The sequence below is a fragment of the Thamnophis sirtalis genome, unplaced genomic scaffold, assembly GCF_051295495.1.
Source record: "Thamnophis sirtalis isolate CommonGarterSnake01/CBP01778 unplaced genomic scaffold, rThaSir2_p1.2 scaffold_13, whole genome shotgun sequence".
Taxonomy (NCBI): Eukaryota; Metazoa; Chordata; class Lepidosauria; order Squamata; family Natricidae; genus Thamnophis; species Thamnophis sirtalis.
This window is the reverse complement of record NW_028261393.1, coordinates 34,097,708-34,117,101: the sequence shown is the minus strand read 5'-3', so window position 1 is coordinate 34,117,101 and position 19,394 is coordinate 34,097,708. Positions and strand designations below refer to the sequence as shown.

The 19,394-nt window shown below is 44.7% G+C and overlaps 1 protein-coding gene across 4 annotated transcripts in view; it reads right to left on the bottom strand.

Moving 5' to 3' along the window:
- Positions 1 to 18,885, bottom strand: part of LOC106550713 (vascular endothelial growth factor receptor kdr-like) — a 241,718-nt gene extending 222,833 nt beyond the window's left edge. For all 4 annotated transcript variants that reach the window (XM_087728031.1, XM_087728032.1, XM_087728034.1 and 1 more), the window contains exon 1: positions 18,198 to 18,885. In XM_087728031.1, the coding sequence (XP_087584157.1) occupies positions 18,198 to 18,252 (55 nt within the window). In that variant the 5' untranslated portion in view covers positions 18,253 to 18,885. The remainder of the gene's footprint in view (positions 1 to 18,197) is intronic.
- Positions 18,886 to 19,394: the final 509 nt, after the last annotated feature.

Genomic DNA, 19,394 nt, shown 5'->3' with positions numbered 1-19,394 from the left:
TTGGCGGCCTATAAATTTAATAAATAAATAAATTTAATAAATAAATAAATAAAGTATTGTAAAGAGGTAATCAATGGATGCAAAGCTCCATGTTTATGTACACCTTATAAGTCCCTTTGTTTTCAGTGACCGTATTCTAGCTCTGATTACAACCCAAATTTTAGGTAGAAGACACACACTACAATAGATTCATGGACTGCATGAAGTTATGCTTTGTTTAGGAGGATTCATTTCCTACAACACCTTACAACTAAATCATCATAAATGAACTGGACACTTTCTGAATGCAAAGATTGCAAATACCAGAATTCAGAGATGTGGCCATGTTTGGTTGGATAATTCTGGGAGTTGAAATCCATGTAGCTCAAGGCCACCTGGCTTAATGTGAAGTGTTAATACTACTTTATAATGCTTTGTTAAGACCACACTTGGAATATTGCATTCAGTTTTGGTCACCAAGATATAAAAACATGTTAAGACTCTAGAAAGAGTGCAGAGAAAAGAAACAAAGATCATTAGGGAGCTGAAGGCTGAAACATATGAGGAACGGTTGCAGGGTTTGAATATGTCTAGCTAAAAGAAAAGAAGGACTAGGGTTGATATGATAGCAGTGCTCCAGTATTTAAGGGGCTGCCATAAGGAAGAGAGCGTTAACCTATTCTCCAAAGTACCTGAAGGCAGGACAAGAAGCAATGAATGGAAACTAATCAAGGAGAAGCAGCCTAGAACTAGGGAGAAATTTCCTGACTGTGAGAACAATAAACCAGTGGAATCGCTTGCCTTCAGAAGTTGTGGGTGCTCCAATACTTGAGGTTTTTAAGAAGATTGGACAACCATTTGTCTGGAATGGTATAGGGTTTCCTGCTTGAGCAGGGAGTTGGACTAGAAGATCCCCAAGGTCCCGTCTAACTCTACAGTATTATTTTGTTCTGTTAACAAAGTTAGGTTAATAAAATCCATTAATACAAACTTCAGTGGTTGGTTCACCCAATATGCTTGGCCAGCCAAAGAAGCTACAAGCACATCTGCACACTGCACACTGTGCTTACAGAATCTGCACACTCTGCACACTGTGCTTACAGAAGGCTACAAGGGTGGAAACCTTCTGAGCTTCAGGAGGCAGAGGGTTCTATAGGGTAGGGCTGCCAAAGACAATATATATATTTCCTAGCTCTCATTAAGATGGCAATATTTAGGGGAAGGGGTTAGGAGCATGCCCACCCTATCTGAATTGATAGGACACAGACCTTGAGATGGTAGCATGGAATTCAGAAAACGTTTTGTGCCATTTAAGAGTCACCTGGATTTATGCAGCCAGATACGATAGTATTGAATTGTGGGCACTGTGTATGAGCATCACTCTTCCCCAATCTGGTGCCCTTCAATTGAGCTGGACCTTGGAGATCAAGAGCCATTCTTCAAACTCTAGTGACCCAAGTAATGATCTGGCTGTTAAAAGGGCTGGGAAGGAAACAGGGATTCATTACAGATTCTGTCTGTACAGATAAAGTTATGACTATGGTCTCCATCCTTGACTCGCAAATGAGACAGCTTTCAGAAGCCAATCTTTTGGTTAAAGGGCATTTTGGTCCACAACTTCATGACTCCTGAGATTGCTATAATGCTTGCCTTCCTTGTAGTTGAGAGAGATCAACCATAGGAATCGGACTGAAACCTACAAGTTCTCCTCCTGGAAAGAAATCTCTAAGAAAAGGATCCAACTTTGTATCCACTCTGCTGAAAGGAAGCCCTGTTAAACACAACAAGGTATTTCTGAGCAGGCACGGTTGGATCATAAGGAAGGATGAACACTGAAACATTAATGCTTTCAAACTGTGATGTTTGAGAAGACTCTTAAGAGTCCCTTGGACAGCAAGGACATCAAATCAGTCAATCCTAAAGGAAATCAAATCTGCTGTTCATGCTGGCTAGGGAATTCTGAGAGTTGAAATCCACGAGTCTTAAAGTTATCAAGTTTGAAGAGCCCTGTGCTAGAAAAATGTGGCCTGGCAGCTAATGCCACCAAATTATCACATTCCCTTTTATATATTTGGCGCATGCTTCGGCCTGGGGCCAAGCAGTTGCCTATTTAATTCTTTCAATCAGCTTCTATGCAGATTCACACAGAAATAAATCTGCCTGAGATCCGTTTATTGCTCTGTGGGCATATAATTAAAGGTTTGTTGACTGACAAATATTCTCTGCTCTGAAATAATTCCACAACCTGCAAACCTCTCCAGTTTGCGAGCCAACGTTTCATTTGAAATGTTCCTGGGATAGTTGTTCAGGTTTATGGATTTCTTTTAACCTGTTAAAAAATGTGAGATAGGTGGTAAGTGATGACTGTCCCTTCCATATTGATCAATAATCATGACATGGTTAGTTCCTCCTCATCAGTCTGAAAGATAAGCATTATCCTTCTCACACTTGAGCAAAAACAAGACCACAGCTGGTTCTTTCACTTACTGAATCTCAATGCTGAAAGTTTCAGTGCACAATTATAACTTAGTCTAGGCAACATCATTAGATCCAGAATGGAATGAAGTGCACTGGAGTGGAATGGAATAGAATGGCATAGAGTTGGGAGGGTCCTTGGAGATCTTCTAGTCCAACCCCTATACCATTTCAGAAAAGTGGCTGTCCAGTCTCTTCTTAAAAACCTCCAGTGATGGAGCACCCACAACTACTGAAGGCAAGCTGTTACACTAATTAATTGCTCTCCCTGTTATGAAGTTTCTCTTTTATTCCAGGTTGCTTCTCTCCTAAGTTGACCAGATTTTCAGATTGGTAAAGAGGGACACCATTGACCTGGGGGGAGGCTTGATTAAAAATTTTATATTTTGTCAAAAGCTCACAAAAGGCGATTAATGACCCCAGGACACTGAAACCATCATAAATACGAATCTGTTGCCAAACAAAATTTTGATCACGTGACCATGAGGATGCTGCAACGGTCGCTAAGTGTGAAAAATGGTCATCAGTCACTTTTTTCAATGCCATTGTAACTTTGGTCACTAAACGTTTTCCCCCTCCTCGAGACACCTCACTTCTTCCTTTCTTCATTCCTCTTGCTTATTACCTTCACCTTATCCATCTTCTGCTCTTTCCCTCTCTTCCTTCCTTTCTCCTTCCATCCTCTCTTCTTTCCACACTCACTCCCTTCCTCCTTTTTTCTTCCTTCCTCCTTCCATTCTTTCAGCTTCCTTTCTTTTGCCTATCTACCTTCTCTGTCTTTCTGCTCTTCCCATCTTCCCCTTTCCTCCCTCCCTCCCTTCTTTCCTTTCTAGTTCCATCTTTTCTTCTTTCCTCTCTCCCTCCCTTTTTCTTTCTTCCTTCCTTTCTTCTTCCATCTTCCTCCTTCTCCTTCCTCCTTCTTCCTTCTATTCTTTCTCCTTCCTTCCATCTTTTCTCCTTCCATCTTCTCCCCCCCTTCTTCTTTTCCTTCCCCCCCCTCCCTCCTTCCTTCCTCTCCTTCCCACTCTCTCCTTGGGAGGGAACAAAACCCAAGGGCTAACGGGATTGGGGGTGGGGGGGCAGCAGAGACCAAATAAAGTCAGAAGATCTTATTAAAATTTTCCTATTTGTTGGATCGCATTGCTGCGAACTTATAAACCAAATCAGGGGAACATTTTGCAACCGAGGGTGCTGCAAGGAAAGAGGGGAGGGAGGCAGCCCTGCTGTTTCCCCAGTTTTGCAAGGAATGAGAAACGGTGCTTTAATCCGAAGCAAAGGATGACTGCAATCGGAACTGCAGACAGGGAAAGAAAGAAAGAAAGATCCTTGTAGCACAAAACCCACCTTTGCATAGTTGTGAGAACATAGGTAAAACAAAACAAAAAAGCACAGTGTCCCTCCGCCCTCTGAATGGGACTCAGCGTGACTCCAATTTGACTACAAGGACATGGAGCCAGGCGGGGAGATAAGCACCTTCATTTGCATTCTCTGCAACCATGATGCTTTGCGAGGAACAATCCCAGGGGCTCCCCGTGACTTTTTGCAGATTTTTCTTTTTGTGCTTAAAAAAAAAAAACAGGACTTTTAAAAAACACCACAGAATGAGCTGTCAGCCTGACAAAATGCAACCCCTTCCTTCGTCCTCCTCCTCCTCCGTCACTAACAGCTGGGGGCTCAGAAATCGGAGCGAAAAGCCAGTCCTCCATCTCTTACCTCTTCCTGGATTCACTCCAAAGTTTTTTAAATCCCCCTTCTGTGCATAAATACTCCTTCAGCTTCTCTCTCTCTCTCTCTGTATCTGTTTGTCTCTCGGCTTCAGACCTGATTACAGCACAGAAACCGCTTTGGTCGCATTGACCGATGATCTCTGGAGAGCCAGGGATGGAGGCCATGCATCCATCCTGGTTATCCTTGACCTCTCGGCGGCTTTCGATACCATCGACCATGGTATCCTTCTGCGACGACTGCAGGAGGTGGGGTGGGAGGCACTGTTTTGTAGTGGTTCTCCTCCTACCTCTCGGACAGGTCGCAGTCGGTGTTGGTTGGGGGGCAGAGATCGACCCCTAGGCCCCTAACATATGGGGTGCCGCAGGGTTCGGTCTTATCCCCCCTACTATTTAACATCTACATGAAACCGCTGGGCGAGATCATTCGGAGGCACGGGATAAGATACCACCAATACGCGGACGATACCCAGTTGTATCTGTCCGCCCCGTGCCAACTCAATGAAGCGGTGGACATGATGAACTGGGGTCTCGAAGCCGTTAGGGACTGGATGAGAGCTAACAAACTGGTACACAACCCGGACAAGACCGAGTGGCTGTTGTGTTTCCCTCCCAAAAATTTGGCTAGTGTTCCATCACTCAGGCTGGGGGGCCAAATTTTACACCCCTCAGACAGGGTTCGCAACTTGGGAGTCCTCCTGGACCCACAGCTGACCTTTGACCATCACCTGTCGGCTGTGACCAGGGGGGCATTTGCCCAGGTTCGCCTGGTGCGCCAGTTGCGACCCTACCTGAACCGGGAGGCTCTCACAACGGTCACTTGGGCCCTTGTGACCTCTAGGCTGGAATACTGCAACGTGCTCTACATGGGGCTGCCCTTGAAGAACATCCGGCGACTTCAGCTAGTCCAGAATGCGGCCGCGTGAGTGATTGTGGGCGCACCATGGTTCGCCCACATAACACCTATCCTCCGCGAGCTGCGCTGGCTACCTGTTGATCTCCGGGTGCGCTTCAAGGTGCTACTTACCACCCATAAAGCCCTCCATGGTAGTGGATCTGAGTACTTGAGAGACCGCCTCCTGCCAATTACCTCCCTACGACCTGTTAGATCACACAGATTAGGCCTCCTCCGAGTTCCATCCGCCAGTCAGTGTCGACTGGCAACTACGCGGAGGAGAGCCTTTTCAGTAGTAGCTCCGACCCTTTGGAACGATCTCCCCATGGAGATTCGCACCCTCACCACTGTCCAGACCTTCCGCACAGCCCTCAATATCTGGCTATCCCGTCAGGCCTGGGGATAAAGATTCTAATCCGTCCCCACCCGAATGATGAATGAATGTTGTGTTGTATTTTACTTATGTGTTGTCTCATGTCTTGTCTTGTATTCCCCTCCCTATAAATTGTAAGCCGCCCTGAGTCCCCTCAGGGAAAAGGGCGGCCTATAAATAATAAACAAATCAAAAATCTAAAAATCCATTGAGTCGTAGTGGGGCTCAGCAGGACCTTGGCTGAATGCGTGCAAACACTCAAGTCCGCTGCTCGTCGCTCCTCAACTAGTTGCAGAGATTCTGGCAGGCGGAGGCAGCGCTTGCCTCTCGAGCTTTGGTGAAGGGGATTTTTTCTGCGGGACAGAGCCTGGGCGGCAGGGAATTTCCTTGCCGAAGTAGAAGGCGAGGCTTTCAAACTAGTCTGATCCTGCTTGAAAAGGTTGCTGTGGCAGAGCAAAGGGTGTCCTGGCTGAGGACTCCCTCTTTCAGTCTGTCTCTGGAATTCCCCCCCCCTTTTTTTTCTACAGAAGGAAAAGGTTTTTTGACTGGGCAGTTCAACATGATTAAGGCCGTTCTGCCCTCCTCTCTCTGATAGCCGCCTGGTTAAAAAGGAGGAGCACATCGAGGAAAATGAGGAATGCGAGGGGGATCCCTGCCCCTGCGGATGGGCTCCGGACTAGCGGAGCCTCCCCTTCCTCCTTTTTAACCAGCCGATCTTTTTAACCAGGCGGTCTTCAGCTGCTGCATAAGCCCACGGGCATGCGCTGCCCTCTTCTCTCTGATAGCCGCCTGGTTAAAAAGGAGGAGGAGGCTCCGCTGGTCCAGAGCCCATCTGTAGGGGGAGGGATCCCCCTTGCGTTCCTCATCTTTTTGGATGGGCTCCGGACCAGTGGAGCTGCCTGTGGGCTTGTGCAGCACCCGAATTCTTACCTCCTGTTCTTCGGCTGTTGCACAATCCCAAGGGCACGCGCTGCCCATTTTGCTGAATCCGGCGTGGCTTCAGAGAAAGAAGGCATGCGAGAAAGCCGCCCCCCCATCTCCGCTGCCTGAACATTTGAATGAAGGAGGCTGCAGGCTCCTTTGTCCTCGACTATGCAATTTTCTTTCGTTCTCTGCTGCCCGAACAAGTGAATGAGGCAGAGGGAGAATAAAAGGAGATTGCGTCCCTTCTGTCTCCCCGTTGCTCAGAAAAGCAACTCTGGGAAGGTCCTTTGTTGGCGGCAGGCATCCTAGAACCTGCCTGCTAGCAAAGGACCTTCCTGAAGTTGCTTTACTGAGCAACGGGGAGACAGAAGGGACAAAATACCAGCCGGCACGGGTATACAGGGCTGGGGGCGGGGCAGGCTTACCTCCGGGTCCGGTCACAAAAATTGGGACTTTTTAGGAACGCCCCGGGATGCGGGACAAATTGTGGAAAATCGTGACTGTCCCGCCAAAATCGGGATGTCTGGTCACCTTATTCTCTCCTTAATTAGTTTCTATCCACTGTTTCTTGTCTTGCCTTCTGGTGCTTTGAAGTATAGGTTGACTCCCTCTTCTTTGTAGCAGATCCTCAAAATTGGAACACTGCTATTATGTTACCCCTATTCCAAGGAGCCGCAGTGGCGCAGTGGTTAGAATGCATTACTGCAGGCGACTTCTGCTAATCACTGGCTGCCAGCAGTTTGTAAGATGAGTGGACTTCAACTCCCAGAATTCCCCAGCCAGGGTTGCTGGTTGGGGAATTCTGGGAGTTGAAGTTCCCCCTTCTTAAAATTCCAGAGGTTGAGAAACACTGAATTAGATCATTCATAAGGTCCATTTCAGGTCATTTTGGATTGGGTCCTGCACTCCCCATAGAGGGAATGGATAGGAATAAGTCCATTGCCGTGACCCGTCAAAAGCGCGGAGGACAAAATCGCGCTCGACGAAAACGCGCATGTGATGTCATCACAGCGCGACGAAAAAAATTAAAAATTGAAATAAAATTAAAATTAAACCAAGCCGATTCACATAAAGGTAAGCGTTAGGGTTAGGGTTAGGGTTAGGGTTAGGTTAGGGTTAGAGCGTTAGCGTTAGGTTTAGCGTTAGGTTAAGGGTTAGCGTTAGGTTTAGCGTTACGTTAACGGTTAGGTTTAGGGTTAGATTTAGGGTTAGGTTAAGGGTTAGGGTTAGGGTTAGGTTTAGGGGTAGGTTTGGGGGGGTTAGGGGAAGGTTTTAGCTTTATTTTTACATTTTTCGATCACAGCGCGATGTTTTCGTCGCGCTGTGATGACGTCAAATGTGCGCTTTCGTCGAGCGCGATTTTGTCCTCCGCGATTTTGTGGTGGAACCTCCATTGCAACCTTCAAATATTCCCAGCCTTCCATTTGTCAAACTTAATGAAGCAACAGGACTCGAAGACAAGAGGCCAACTGAAAGCTGGGCTTGAGAAGATGATTCTAATTTGGACCAAATGAATATTCCTGCTTCTGTTCTCATTTACTTGCACGAAAGGGATATTTGCTTCCAAAGATTATTTCAAAGGAGAAGAATTTTGGTGAAATCCTCATGGGAAGGACATAATGTTCTTGCACTGATTTAGGGATGAGGTCTCTCTGTTGTAATTCTTTTCACTGCACCTTCCAGAAACCCTCCCTACTTTTCTCCACTTCCATTAAATCCCAAGAGAAAGTCAAGGCCAAGAAAGACAAAGTCAAGTTGGAAAATGTGGGATATCCGGGAGGCTTCAGAGTGACAGAAAGAGGAACCCAAGAATGTCTCTCCCCAGATTGGAAGATTTTCACATATCCCTTCCATGATGACAACATCTCTATACCTGATGACAACAAATTATTTTCTCTGTACAACAGTTGAGAATCTGCCTAATGGGTTTGTCTCATGGGGAAGGGATGTCACTCTCATACATTCGGTATAAGGAAGGTCCAGGTATCATTCTTGGCACTTCCAAACAAACGGAAGGGACACACTTGAAATTCTAGAGCAAAGACCACCAGTATAAGACCAACCTTTCTTGATCCAAGTGACCTCCAAAAATATAGGTTTCCGTTTCCAGCATTCTCCGTGAGTATGACCATGACTATGACATCTGAGAGTTAAAGTCCAACATCCAGAAGGTTACTACATACAATTCTGAACAGAGACTGAGTAGGAATCCAAATAATATGGATTGTACTTTGGAGAAGAATCCTTTTCTCCTGTGTAATCCAGGTTGGGAAATCCACGGTGGGAAGTTCATTTATATTTACTTTTACCAAAAGTCTGGCTTGACTTAAAGGTTCTTCTTTTTGATGAGCTTTCAACTTATCTCAGGCAGCCTTCCCCAACCTGATTCTGTCCAGAAATGAGTCCCCCACCCCAAAACTGCCAGTCCCTCTGGCCAATGAGAATTTTGTAATCACCAATCCTGCACAACTGGAAGGCATTATGTTGGGGGAGGGTGATTGTATGTATGCAATTTATTAATGTTTTCATGCCATCTCTAATTTGTGGCTTTTTGCAAATTTATAAAGGGATTTATCTTTACTTGGGTGGTTTGACTGTTGTTGTCATTTGCATAACCTCCCTGGAGCACATTTTCTTTGTGAGTAAAAAGGGCTACGGGTCTCCCAATAAACAAATTGACTAACGAAAAACACATAAAGCAACTCTTATAATCAAGGAAAGAGAGGATTTCAAGCAAAACTGAGTGATGGCTCTTAACTGAAAATGCTTTTTTAATCCCAGCATTGTTTGTTGTTGGTTTTAAATCTGTTTCTTTTCTTTCTCCACTCAAGAAAACAAATTATTTTAAGCAACAACATTCCCACCCCCGCTCAAAAAAGGTCCAAATGCAGACTACAAATGCAAGGGATCCCTTAGTCGTTTGAGACCAAATAAACTCAACAGGTAGTCCTGGATAAAATTTCCTTGACCTTTCAATCTAGAACAATTCCCGTTATCCTGCAAATCCTGCTCCCCACTTCCTTGGCAAAGTTGTTCCCACACTTAAGAAAAACACAGGAAAATCTAAGGAAACTTACAGGGAAACAGAGAAGACAAAGCACAGGATCCAAAAATAGAAGTGAAGCCCATACATTTCCTTTACATATGGCAGCTGACTCCAGATTTCTGCAAAATCTTTGGGGCCACATGCTTTATCCATTCCCCCCGCCCAAAAAAAGGAAAAGGAACTTGGGACAGTTTCATTATCAGCAAAGAGCTTCAATCCTCTTGTTTTCTTTCACCTTAACAAATGCTTGGAAAATTATAAAGCCTCATTTGCAAAACTGAAAGCTTTGCGGCTTTAGCTACACAAGTCCTTTTCACATCCCTTTTGTTCTATCAAGGAATTGGGTGTTGTTTGGCCTAGTATGAGAGGCAGCAGAGGAATTAAAACAAAAACAAAACATACAATTGAATTGCATAAAGTTTTGTGGAGGAAGAAACGGGCTGTATCCACTGCACGAAAAAATAAGAAATTCTGAGCCAGCCACCATTTTGACTTCCCACTTCCCATTGTTTTGAACAATGTGCATGATTTCCACCCCACTCCACGCTTAGGGCCATTCCAAGCCCTTCCCCTGAGGCTTGGACTGATCCGTTAGCAATTGTACTCTCAAAAGGAACATGGGACAAGACAAACATAAAATCTGTCCTGTTTTATGACCCTTAAACTTTGTTAAAATAACACTCATTTAATCCAGGACAATTCAGATGATTAACCCCTCCATGTTTCTCTCACATTAAACACTGAAGTTTTGAAAGGATATTGGACTCAAGACTGCAGCCTGGGGAAGTGACATTGTGCTGCTCAACCCATTTGGAAATGTCTTCAGTGAAGCAGTTTTGGATGTCTCTACAATTCTCATATGGATATGGACTACATGAACTCTTACAAAAATGTCTCATCTAGTAAAATTAAAGCAATTGAATCAAACGCAATGCTGGTGACTTGGCATCATATCCATGGGGTTTTCTAAGTGACCCTGTAGAAGTGAGTTGCTATTGTCTTTTCTTGGGGTGTTTTTTCAAAGTTTGGTCAAGTTCAATCAAGATTTTCAAGTTGAACTTAACTGATAGTGAATGGGCACATTCAAGAACTTTTCTTGGCAACAATACAGAGGTCTGCCATTGGGTTCTCCCAAGATGGAATCCCCAGATGGATCCTAACTCTGCTTTACACCTAAATCCAGATAAAACTCAGTCAAGATCTGCCAGCTGCTTTAGATCAGTGTAAAGCTAAAAACTTTATGAATCTTCCACAAGAGCTTGAAGAATGCTTGGATTAGATGCAAGGAGCTTTTGACTTTGTATTATTTGGTGGAAATGCTTTTTGTCTCTTCCCAATCTCATGTCAATGGGCATTCAGGTCTAGTTCTGTTCAAAACATGGGCATTGAGGGTCACCATCTTGAGTTCTTTTATCCTTCCATGGGTCCCCCTGACTCATTTTGCATCATCATTGCCATCTTCCTCATTACCATGAAAACAGAATGTGAATTACATATTCTTTGCATTTTCTTTGCAACTCCATTCAGCTTTACTTAATAAGTAAACAATGCTTAGTTAACCATGCCACAGAGATCATTAAATCTTTACCTGAAAGAATATCCCTAACACAGGAAAATGAAAAATAGGGTAAAAGAAAACATTCAGGAGAAGCAAACAACCAAACAGAATTAAGATGATTTGGGGGGAGCAAGGTGGTGATGGGGAGTGAAATTTCATATATCCAATCCAGTCCAGAGGTGGGTTCCTACCAGTTCGCACCTATTCGGTAGAACCGGTTCGTCAAATCTACCGAACCGGTTAGAAGAGGTTCCACCAGTGGACCCGGAAAGCAGGCCACACCTACAGAAGAGGTTCCAAAATTTTTTGAAACCCACCACTGATCCAGTCCCATCCATCTACCCACCAATAACTTCTAACCTACATCTTCTGAAGGACCACAAAGAGAGAGTGACTAGATCTAACTCAATATTTTCCCTGCAGCAGCAATCCAGAGCAGGTCCAGAGCCACCTCTTAAATTTCCCAGGCTGACAGTGAATTTGAAAACACTCCCTTTTCATAATTCCAAACCTCAGGAGTTCAGCCTACACCAAAAAACTAAGTGCAGATTAAGGAAATTCTCTGAATCTCAGCTATCGACATCACAAGTTTCTCTCTCAGTACTGAATTTCAAAATTAGGCCTCCTGCACAACAACACCACAAATGCAAATATTATAGAATTCTTCCTAGAATCCCATGCCTATAAAAAGCTCTTTAATAAATATTTCTGAAAGAAACACTGATTTTATCTCCAATAACTTGATACAACCAGCTCTGTTGGGGTCCTCCTTTCACTGAACGTAGTTTTCCAGCTGCCTATTTAACTTTAACAACTGGCACCTCCGTTTGTTTGTTTGTTTTTCCTCCCTCCGTTCCTTCTTTGTTTCATGTCATGCGCTTCACACTGTAAACCTGCCTTGGTTTCACAGATTATACGTATGTTACTGTGTGTGCCTTTTGACTAAGAGCAGGGATAAAAATATCTTATAGGCTTTCAATCATCCAGCCTGTCTGACTTGATTTTGACATCTTGCCTTTTTGTGGTAAAAAAAGGAAAAGCCGAATTGGAGCTCTCGTCCCATGTGAAACTATCTCCAGATGATTCATTCTGCCACTGCCTGATCCTGTTCTGGTTGGTGCAGCCTCCTCTTTCAGCAAAGCTTCTCGGTCAATATGTGGTGATGTGCAGTGGCATTTGCCGATCATAATCTGAACTGGCAAATTGTTTTTATTCTCTGTTTGCTTAGCAGAGGAATAAATAAGCAATGAGAATACAATAGGGTTGTACAAAGCATTGCAAAGCACATTAGTCTGAGCAGGTTTCATTTCATTTTTCTCCTGTGTCCTCTCCCCATCCAGGTCCCATTTATTGATTGGTTTATCTTATTGTGTCTATTTATTATTTTTGTAAGTAACTCAAGATGGTGAAAATATCCACCTTGGATGACAACAACAACCCTGTCAGGTAGGCTGGGCTGAGAGAGAGTGACTAGTCCAAGGTCACACAGCTGGCTTTCCTGCCTAAGGCAGCACTAGAACTCACCACCACCTGGTGATTGGGCCAAGTCACCCAACCAGCTTTTGTGCCTAAGGCAGGACTAGAACTCACAGTCTCCTTGTGATTGGCCCAAAGTCACCCAGCCAGTGTTCATGGCTAAGGCAGGACTAGAGCTTACAGTCTCTTTGTTTCTCGCCTGGTGGCTTAACCACTAGGCCAAAATGGTCCCTTACTAGATATGGATATGAAACGATAACTGGTGTGTTTTCTGAGGCCCACAAGACAGCATTTGTGATATAATGCACTTTGCTTTTCTGTGGCCCACTTGGTAAGTGCCATGGGGCCATTGCATGTTTTTCATCTCTGTCCCTGTGCATTGGTGGTTAGGGAATTCTGGGAGTTGAAGTCCATACATCTTAAAATTGCCAAGCTGGAGAAACACTAATTGGGTGCAATCCTTTGCAATGTGGGAAACCAATTAAACTATTTTTGACAGGTTTCTATCCAGAATATTCATAATATTCACAACATTTCCAGAATTGGAATACCTATTTACCACACTGCAATCATCTAATTGTCTTTTATGACAGTTTTGCCAAAAAGTGGCAATTATTTCCAGTTTTTGGCAAAACTGCACCCATAGCAAAGGACAGTGGTGTATTAACCATTAAGCAGACTAAGCATGTGCTTAGGGCACCAGACACAAAGGGGGCACCACAAAGTTGAGAAAGAAATAGAAAAAACCAAGGAAGATTTGGAGGAGGGGCACCAAGATTTGTCAGTGCTTAGGGCACCAGTGAGCCTTAATCCACCATTGGCGAAGGATTGGTCCACTTAAGCTCATAAAATTGGCTTTGTTGACCAAAATTGGTTTATGACCATCACAACTGACAACTCTTTTCAAGGAAACCATTTAATTACAGCGCAGCAGATCAAACCATTGGCAAAATCATTTTTCTCTGATGAGCTGCATCCCACAAACCATCTTTATATAAACAACGTTCTTCCACTGCTTCTGGTTACCGATGATGGATTACTTTTGTATTGACTGGGGCAATTATTATTTTTGGCTCAGTTCCCTACACCACCTCACTTCAGGAAAAATAAATAACTGTGGTTCCAAGCTAGTTTGCTCAGGCAACCATTGCTAAAGCTAACTACCAGTCAGTTTCATCTAGTGGTTAAAATGCTAGGAGGAGGTGAGTTCTAGTCCCGCCTTAGACATGAAAACCATCTAGCTGACTTTGGGTCAATCACCAGGAGACGGTGAGTTCTAGTTCTGCCTTAGGTGTGAAAGCTGGCTAGGTGACTTTGGGCCATTCACTCTCAACTTATAAATTTGAAATTTAATAAAAATTTGTATGCCGCCCAATCCCGTAGGACTCTGGGCGGCTTACAGAAACAAGATAAAAAACATTTAAGAATTTTTTTTAAAAAAAAAAACAGTTATTAAAATTACACACCATCCATGCTGTCTAGGTGGGGCTGGACATTAATCAACAGCCCCAGGCCTGCCGGAACAGCCAGGTTTTGGTGGCTTTTTGGAAGGCCGGGAGAGTGGTAAGGGTCCGGATCTCCAAGGGTAGATCGTTCCACAGGGCCAGCGCAGCTACAGAGAAGGCCCTCCCCCGAGGGGCCGCCAGCCGGCATTAAGATAAGCCCCACTTATTTCAAAGGGTTGTTTTTATGAGGAAAACAGGAGGAACAACAGTTCATTTAGTGACCATTCAAAGTTACAACACTGAAAAAGTGACATCACCATTTTTCACACTTACGACTGTTGCAGAATCCCCAGTCACATGATTTGCATTCAGATGCTTGACATCTGACTCACATTTATGACGGTTGTAGTGTGCCAGAGTCATGTGATCCCCTTTTGTGACCTTCTGATAAGCAAAGTCCATAGGGAAACCAGGTTAACTTAACAACCATGTTGTTACTAATTTAAAAACTGCAGTGATTCACTTAACAACTGTGACGAGAAATATTGTAAACAAATTTAACATAAATTTTGGGCTCAATTGTGGTCATACATTGAGGACCACCTGTATTATGTGTGTTCATTGCCTTGAGTTAATAGATAAACAAATAGACAAATAAATAAATAGGTTATTTATTTATTTATTTATTTATTATGTATTTATTTATTTAGAATCAGAGCACAGCAACCAAAATTCCTTAGAAGAAACAAAAACAAAAAAAACAAAAAAAAAAAACCAGTGCTTGTGATCTGATCTGATCAGGGGCTGGGAAGCAAATAGATCTGAGCTTTCTCTTGCAGCTTTCGTGGTGAACAAAACCACAGCCTGATGGAGCAGAGGCTGGTCTTCTTGGAGTTTCCCCTCCAACTCTCTCCAACGCAACATCTGGAAAAATGTTTTTAGGAGGAATTGCCATCTAGTGGAATCTTCAGGCATTGACCTGTAGACGGCCTGTTCTATTCCCCTTGGCATCCAAAAATGGAGGGGGGGGGGAATGATAATTGGAACCATCCCTAGAAAAAAATCCCACCCAATTAAGTTGACAGCATTTTTGAAATACTTCTGTCTCCGAAGGAAACCGAACTGAACTCTGAAGCAGTTGAACTCTAGGCTGGAGGATTCGCCAAACCCTCACTCATCCCAGGCAAGGGAAGCAGCTTTTCTGCTCTGGGTTCCCCAAACTTTCTGGCTTAATAGGCAGCATGCATGGCTACAGACCGAGACGCAATCAGTTAGGCAGACCATCACCACCTCGCTTAAATGTGGTATGGTTGTGGTTTAGTCCACGTTTTTGATGTGCAGAAGTTCTGCCAGGAGATCATCAACCAGAGAAGTTTCCCCTTCAGCAATATTTATCAAGCTCGGCAATTTTAAGATGTGTGGACACAACAATTTCCAGCTTGAGAAATATCGTCCTTTGAAAAGACGTTTAATTAGAAAATCCTTTTCCAACAACCTTATGAACGATTCTAGACATATATGGAGAACATTCATACCCAGCAGCTTCCATATCTGAAAGAGCCATCCCAGATTAACCTCCAGAGACCTATTCCCTTCCTGGCTTTAAAGCAGCTTTCCAGAGAAGTTCATTTGCACGTTCTGGTTGGTAACCATTGCATGTTAATGCTTTATCATGAAATCAGCTATGGGTCATTAACAGTATATTTGCTCCCACTGCCATATCATGGCCCACCATCTTCCACTGAAGAACCTGGTTGTCCCATGCGCACAACATATTATTGAGATCTCGCCTTGGTTCAGTTGTTTTTCACGTATTCCATTTAAGTTCTGATGGATTGTGCAAATTTAGGAAATGGGTTGTTTCAATAGCTGAATGTTGACAAAGCTGATCTGCACTGCAAAGTGGTGGCCAGGATTTAAGGCAGATCCACAAGAAGAAGAAAGAGGGTGGCCAGCATGGTGATGAGGGAAGATATGAAAAACAGGTGGACTTTGAAAATACAGTTGTGGGCACCAGCTTGACTTTTGTGCCAAGCCTTACAGAAACACCTAACAATCGGGGGGGGGGATTTTACCCCCAGTATATATGAATGGGAAAAATTCAGATGGCATATTAACATGGATTCTTCTGTGTCTTGACAAGGTCCATCTCATTTTCTCTCCCTCTCTCTAACCTAATGTATCTTTCTCACCCTACAACAACAATAATCCTGTAAAGTGAATTGGATTGAGAGAGAGTGTGATTGCCCCAGTTATTCAGATGGCTTTCATCACTACAGCAGGACTAGAACTCATCATCTCCTGGTTCCCAGCCCGATTCTTTAACCACTACATCAAACCATTTTAAAATAGCATAACATAACATAGCATAACATAACATAATCCCCAACCTGGCGATGCAAATTAGGACTAGAGAGAGAATATGGGCCAGTGTGCTTGATCTGCAAAAGGTCCAAATTTCCAGCTGAAAGGAACAGAGAGCAGGAGGGGCCTCTCCATAGCTGGCCTAAGAAGTTATACAGCAGGTGGTGCCTCCAGAGAGGCACAATATTAGGACAAGGTGTCAAATAGTCTGGACTGAAACAAGGCAGTTATGATTTTAAAAAGGCAAGAAATTCCAACTTCAATTTTGGGATTAATCATTCTGTTTGAGTGGCGTATATTTTTTAAACAGTAGACTGTGACAGTCAACCCAGTAATGCAACCCTCTTCAGGAACCAATGGAAGGAATAGGGATAGCATACAAAAAAAAATCATATGAGCTGAAAAGAGGAAATCCAGGTGATCAGCAATAGATAGTATCTTTTTTGGAAAGTAAAAAAACAAAAAGGTTTGGGGTGCAACAAAACAACCAAACTAAGAATCCTTACTTTCTTTTGCAGAATATTAGATATAAAACTTCACTATATCAAGCGTAGAATTCATCTCAGGCAAGATATCAATTTACAACCCCTTTCAAATTTTTAGGTTCCCTGGATTGGTCTTCTATCAAGTCAAATCTAGGTCCTTCCAGCTTCGTATTTGCAGATGGCACAATTTTCAAACTTATAGGCAGAGTTTCAGCATCAGGGAATAGCAGATGCCACAAGGTGGACTTTGAGCCTTGATTCCTCAGCTATCCACATGTGAAAGCTACCTTCTATAGCTTTCGTTGTCCTATGAGAATGGACTCTTCTCATTGACAAATGTCTCTCCAAAGTTCCAGGTAAAACCAGGCCCTAACAAGACTTCCAAAGTTCTCCATTCAGTTTGTGAGAAGAGAATTTGGGTGGATGAATTTCTCCGCGTTTAGTCAGGAGATCTAGAAGTTCCCAAGAACAAAATTCTTGAGTGGCAAATTCCTTTCTGAAATCTTCTCTTGAGATTTAAGGGAAGTAGAAGAAGGCCACCAGCCTTGGGATATGTTCCCAATTCTCCTAAATAACTGTCAAAATGACCACACACCATACATTTTGGTTTCCTCCGAAATTCTATCCTCCTTTCAGAAAAACTTGGAAAGCAAAATGCCTTTTAGTCAGATTGAGTGAGAATTAGTAAGGGAAAATAAACATCTTTCCTTTACCCGTTCTCTATTTTTATGCTTAAACAAGTATGCCAAGGATTACCTTGGTCCCTTCTTTGGGCAAAGGGATGCTCTACAAGTAGATTATTCAGGCATTTGTGAACAAATCCAAAAACTCTGGATTCACAAAAGCACGAGCAACAGTAAGGAAAGACAAATATACCGACTAGTTGGTCTCTAGTTTTATCTAGTAATCTCACTGATGGCATATACCAAGCATGACCAACCTTGGCAACTTTAAGACTTGTGGACTTCAACTCTCAGAATTCCCCAGCCATCCATGCTGACTGGGAATTCTAGGAGTTGGAAGTCCACAAGTCTTAAAGTTGCCAAGGTTGGTCATCCTTGGTATATAGTTTGATTCCTGGGCACCCTTTAAGTCAAGCTAACAGCCGGAGCTGGAAAATAGAGGCCACGCTTTAGGAAAGCGCCTTCAGCAAGGCACCAAGTGTGGCTGATGAGTTTTTGCAAGCTGAGCACTACAAAAGTTCCTGAATTCCACAGCTTCTTCATTCTCAGCTCCTGCCAGGACAGAGTTGGCCTGGCTCCTTTGGAAGACTTTCCTTTGCTTCGGAATGACATTCCCACCCAAAAGGATGCTGAGCAACTCAGGTGATGGCGGGCAGGGAAAAACTAGAGCCTTTCCACACTGCAGCAAAGGGCCCTGGGAACTCCTGTCCACTTTGGCCAAAAATCTGGAAGGCTCCAGGCAATTTGCAAGATCATTTGCGCACACTCACCTTGAAGCGCCAGCATTAAGCAAACAGTCATGGAAATCACCAACTTGGCAGTCATGTTCTTGGCAGCAGATGATGCCCAGCCCAGGCCGCCCTCTTGGGCACCGGACAAGCTGCAAAGGTGGCAACCTTGCCTGCTGGGGTAGAAGATGACCCTCTGGGAGCTGGCTGAAGAAGGGGCTCCTCTCTTTTCTTCCCGATGCTGCCAAAGTAGACTCGGTCCTTCCTTCTGAGTCGTCTGCGATCCCTCCAAGAAGGGAAGCCGGGGACTCGGCGATTGGCAGAAGCGGCGGGGCTCCCGATCTTCGCGTGGTCCCGGGCTCCTCCCGGCTAGCAGGTGTTCCTGGGGCAGAAGGCAGCCCACACCCGGAGCGGCTCGGGACGGGAATGTGGAGGCAGGGAGGTCGGAAGCAAGAAGGGCCGCAGCCGCTGCGCCAACTTCTCAGCAACTCCCGAAAGTCTCAGGATCGGGGTTTTAAGCGGGGCGGGTGGGGGGGGAAGCGGCGGCGTGGCGAGGCGGGCAGAGGAGAGCGGGGTCTGCGGGGCCTTCCAAGGTCCGGGGCTGGTCCAAGGCAGACCGGGGACCGTCATTTCCCTCGTGCCCCCTCCCAGGCGGCGGCGGGGGCTTTTCCTGGGATGTCGGAGCCGCTCTTGGGAACCTCGAGAGGGGAAACAGAGGAGGAAGGCGAGACGTCAGCAGCCAAAGTCCCAGAGAGAGGAACCCCCTCCCCCCCACAACCCCTCCCCAACTCCCCCTCCCTCCCCCCTCCCTCCAACTTTCCTTCTCGCCGCGCCCCCGGCTGCTGCTTCTGGCCGCTTTGCTGGGGGCCACTTTGCCCTCCCCGCAAAGGCCTCCCTTGCTCGCTGGCGGGCACGCAGCGCTTTGACTGGCGGGGCCTGAACACCGACGAGAAGAAGAAGGAAGAGGAGGAGGAGGAGGAGGAGGCCATGTGGTCTAGTGGTTACGGCTTTGGAACAAACTGGTAACGTCTCTTTCTAGAACATAGAATAACAGAGTTGGAAGAGACCTTGGAGGTCATCTAGTCCAACTCCCTGCGCAAGCAGGAGAGTCTATGGGTAGTCCTCGACTTAAAACAGTTCACTTTGTGACCTTTCAAAGTTCGAACGGCACTGAAAAAAGTGACTTATGACCATTTTTCACACTTATGACCATTACAGCATCACCATGATCACATGATT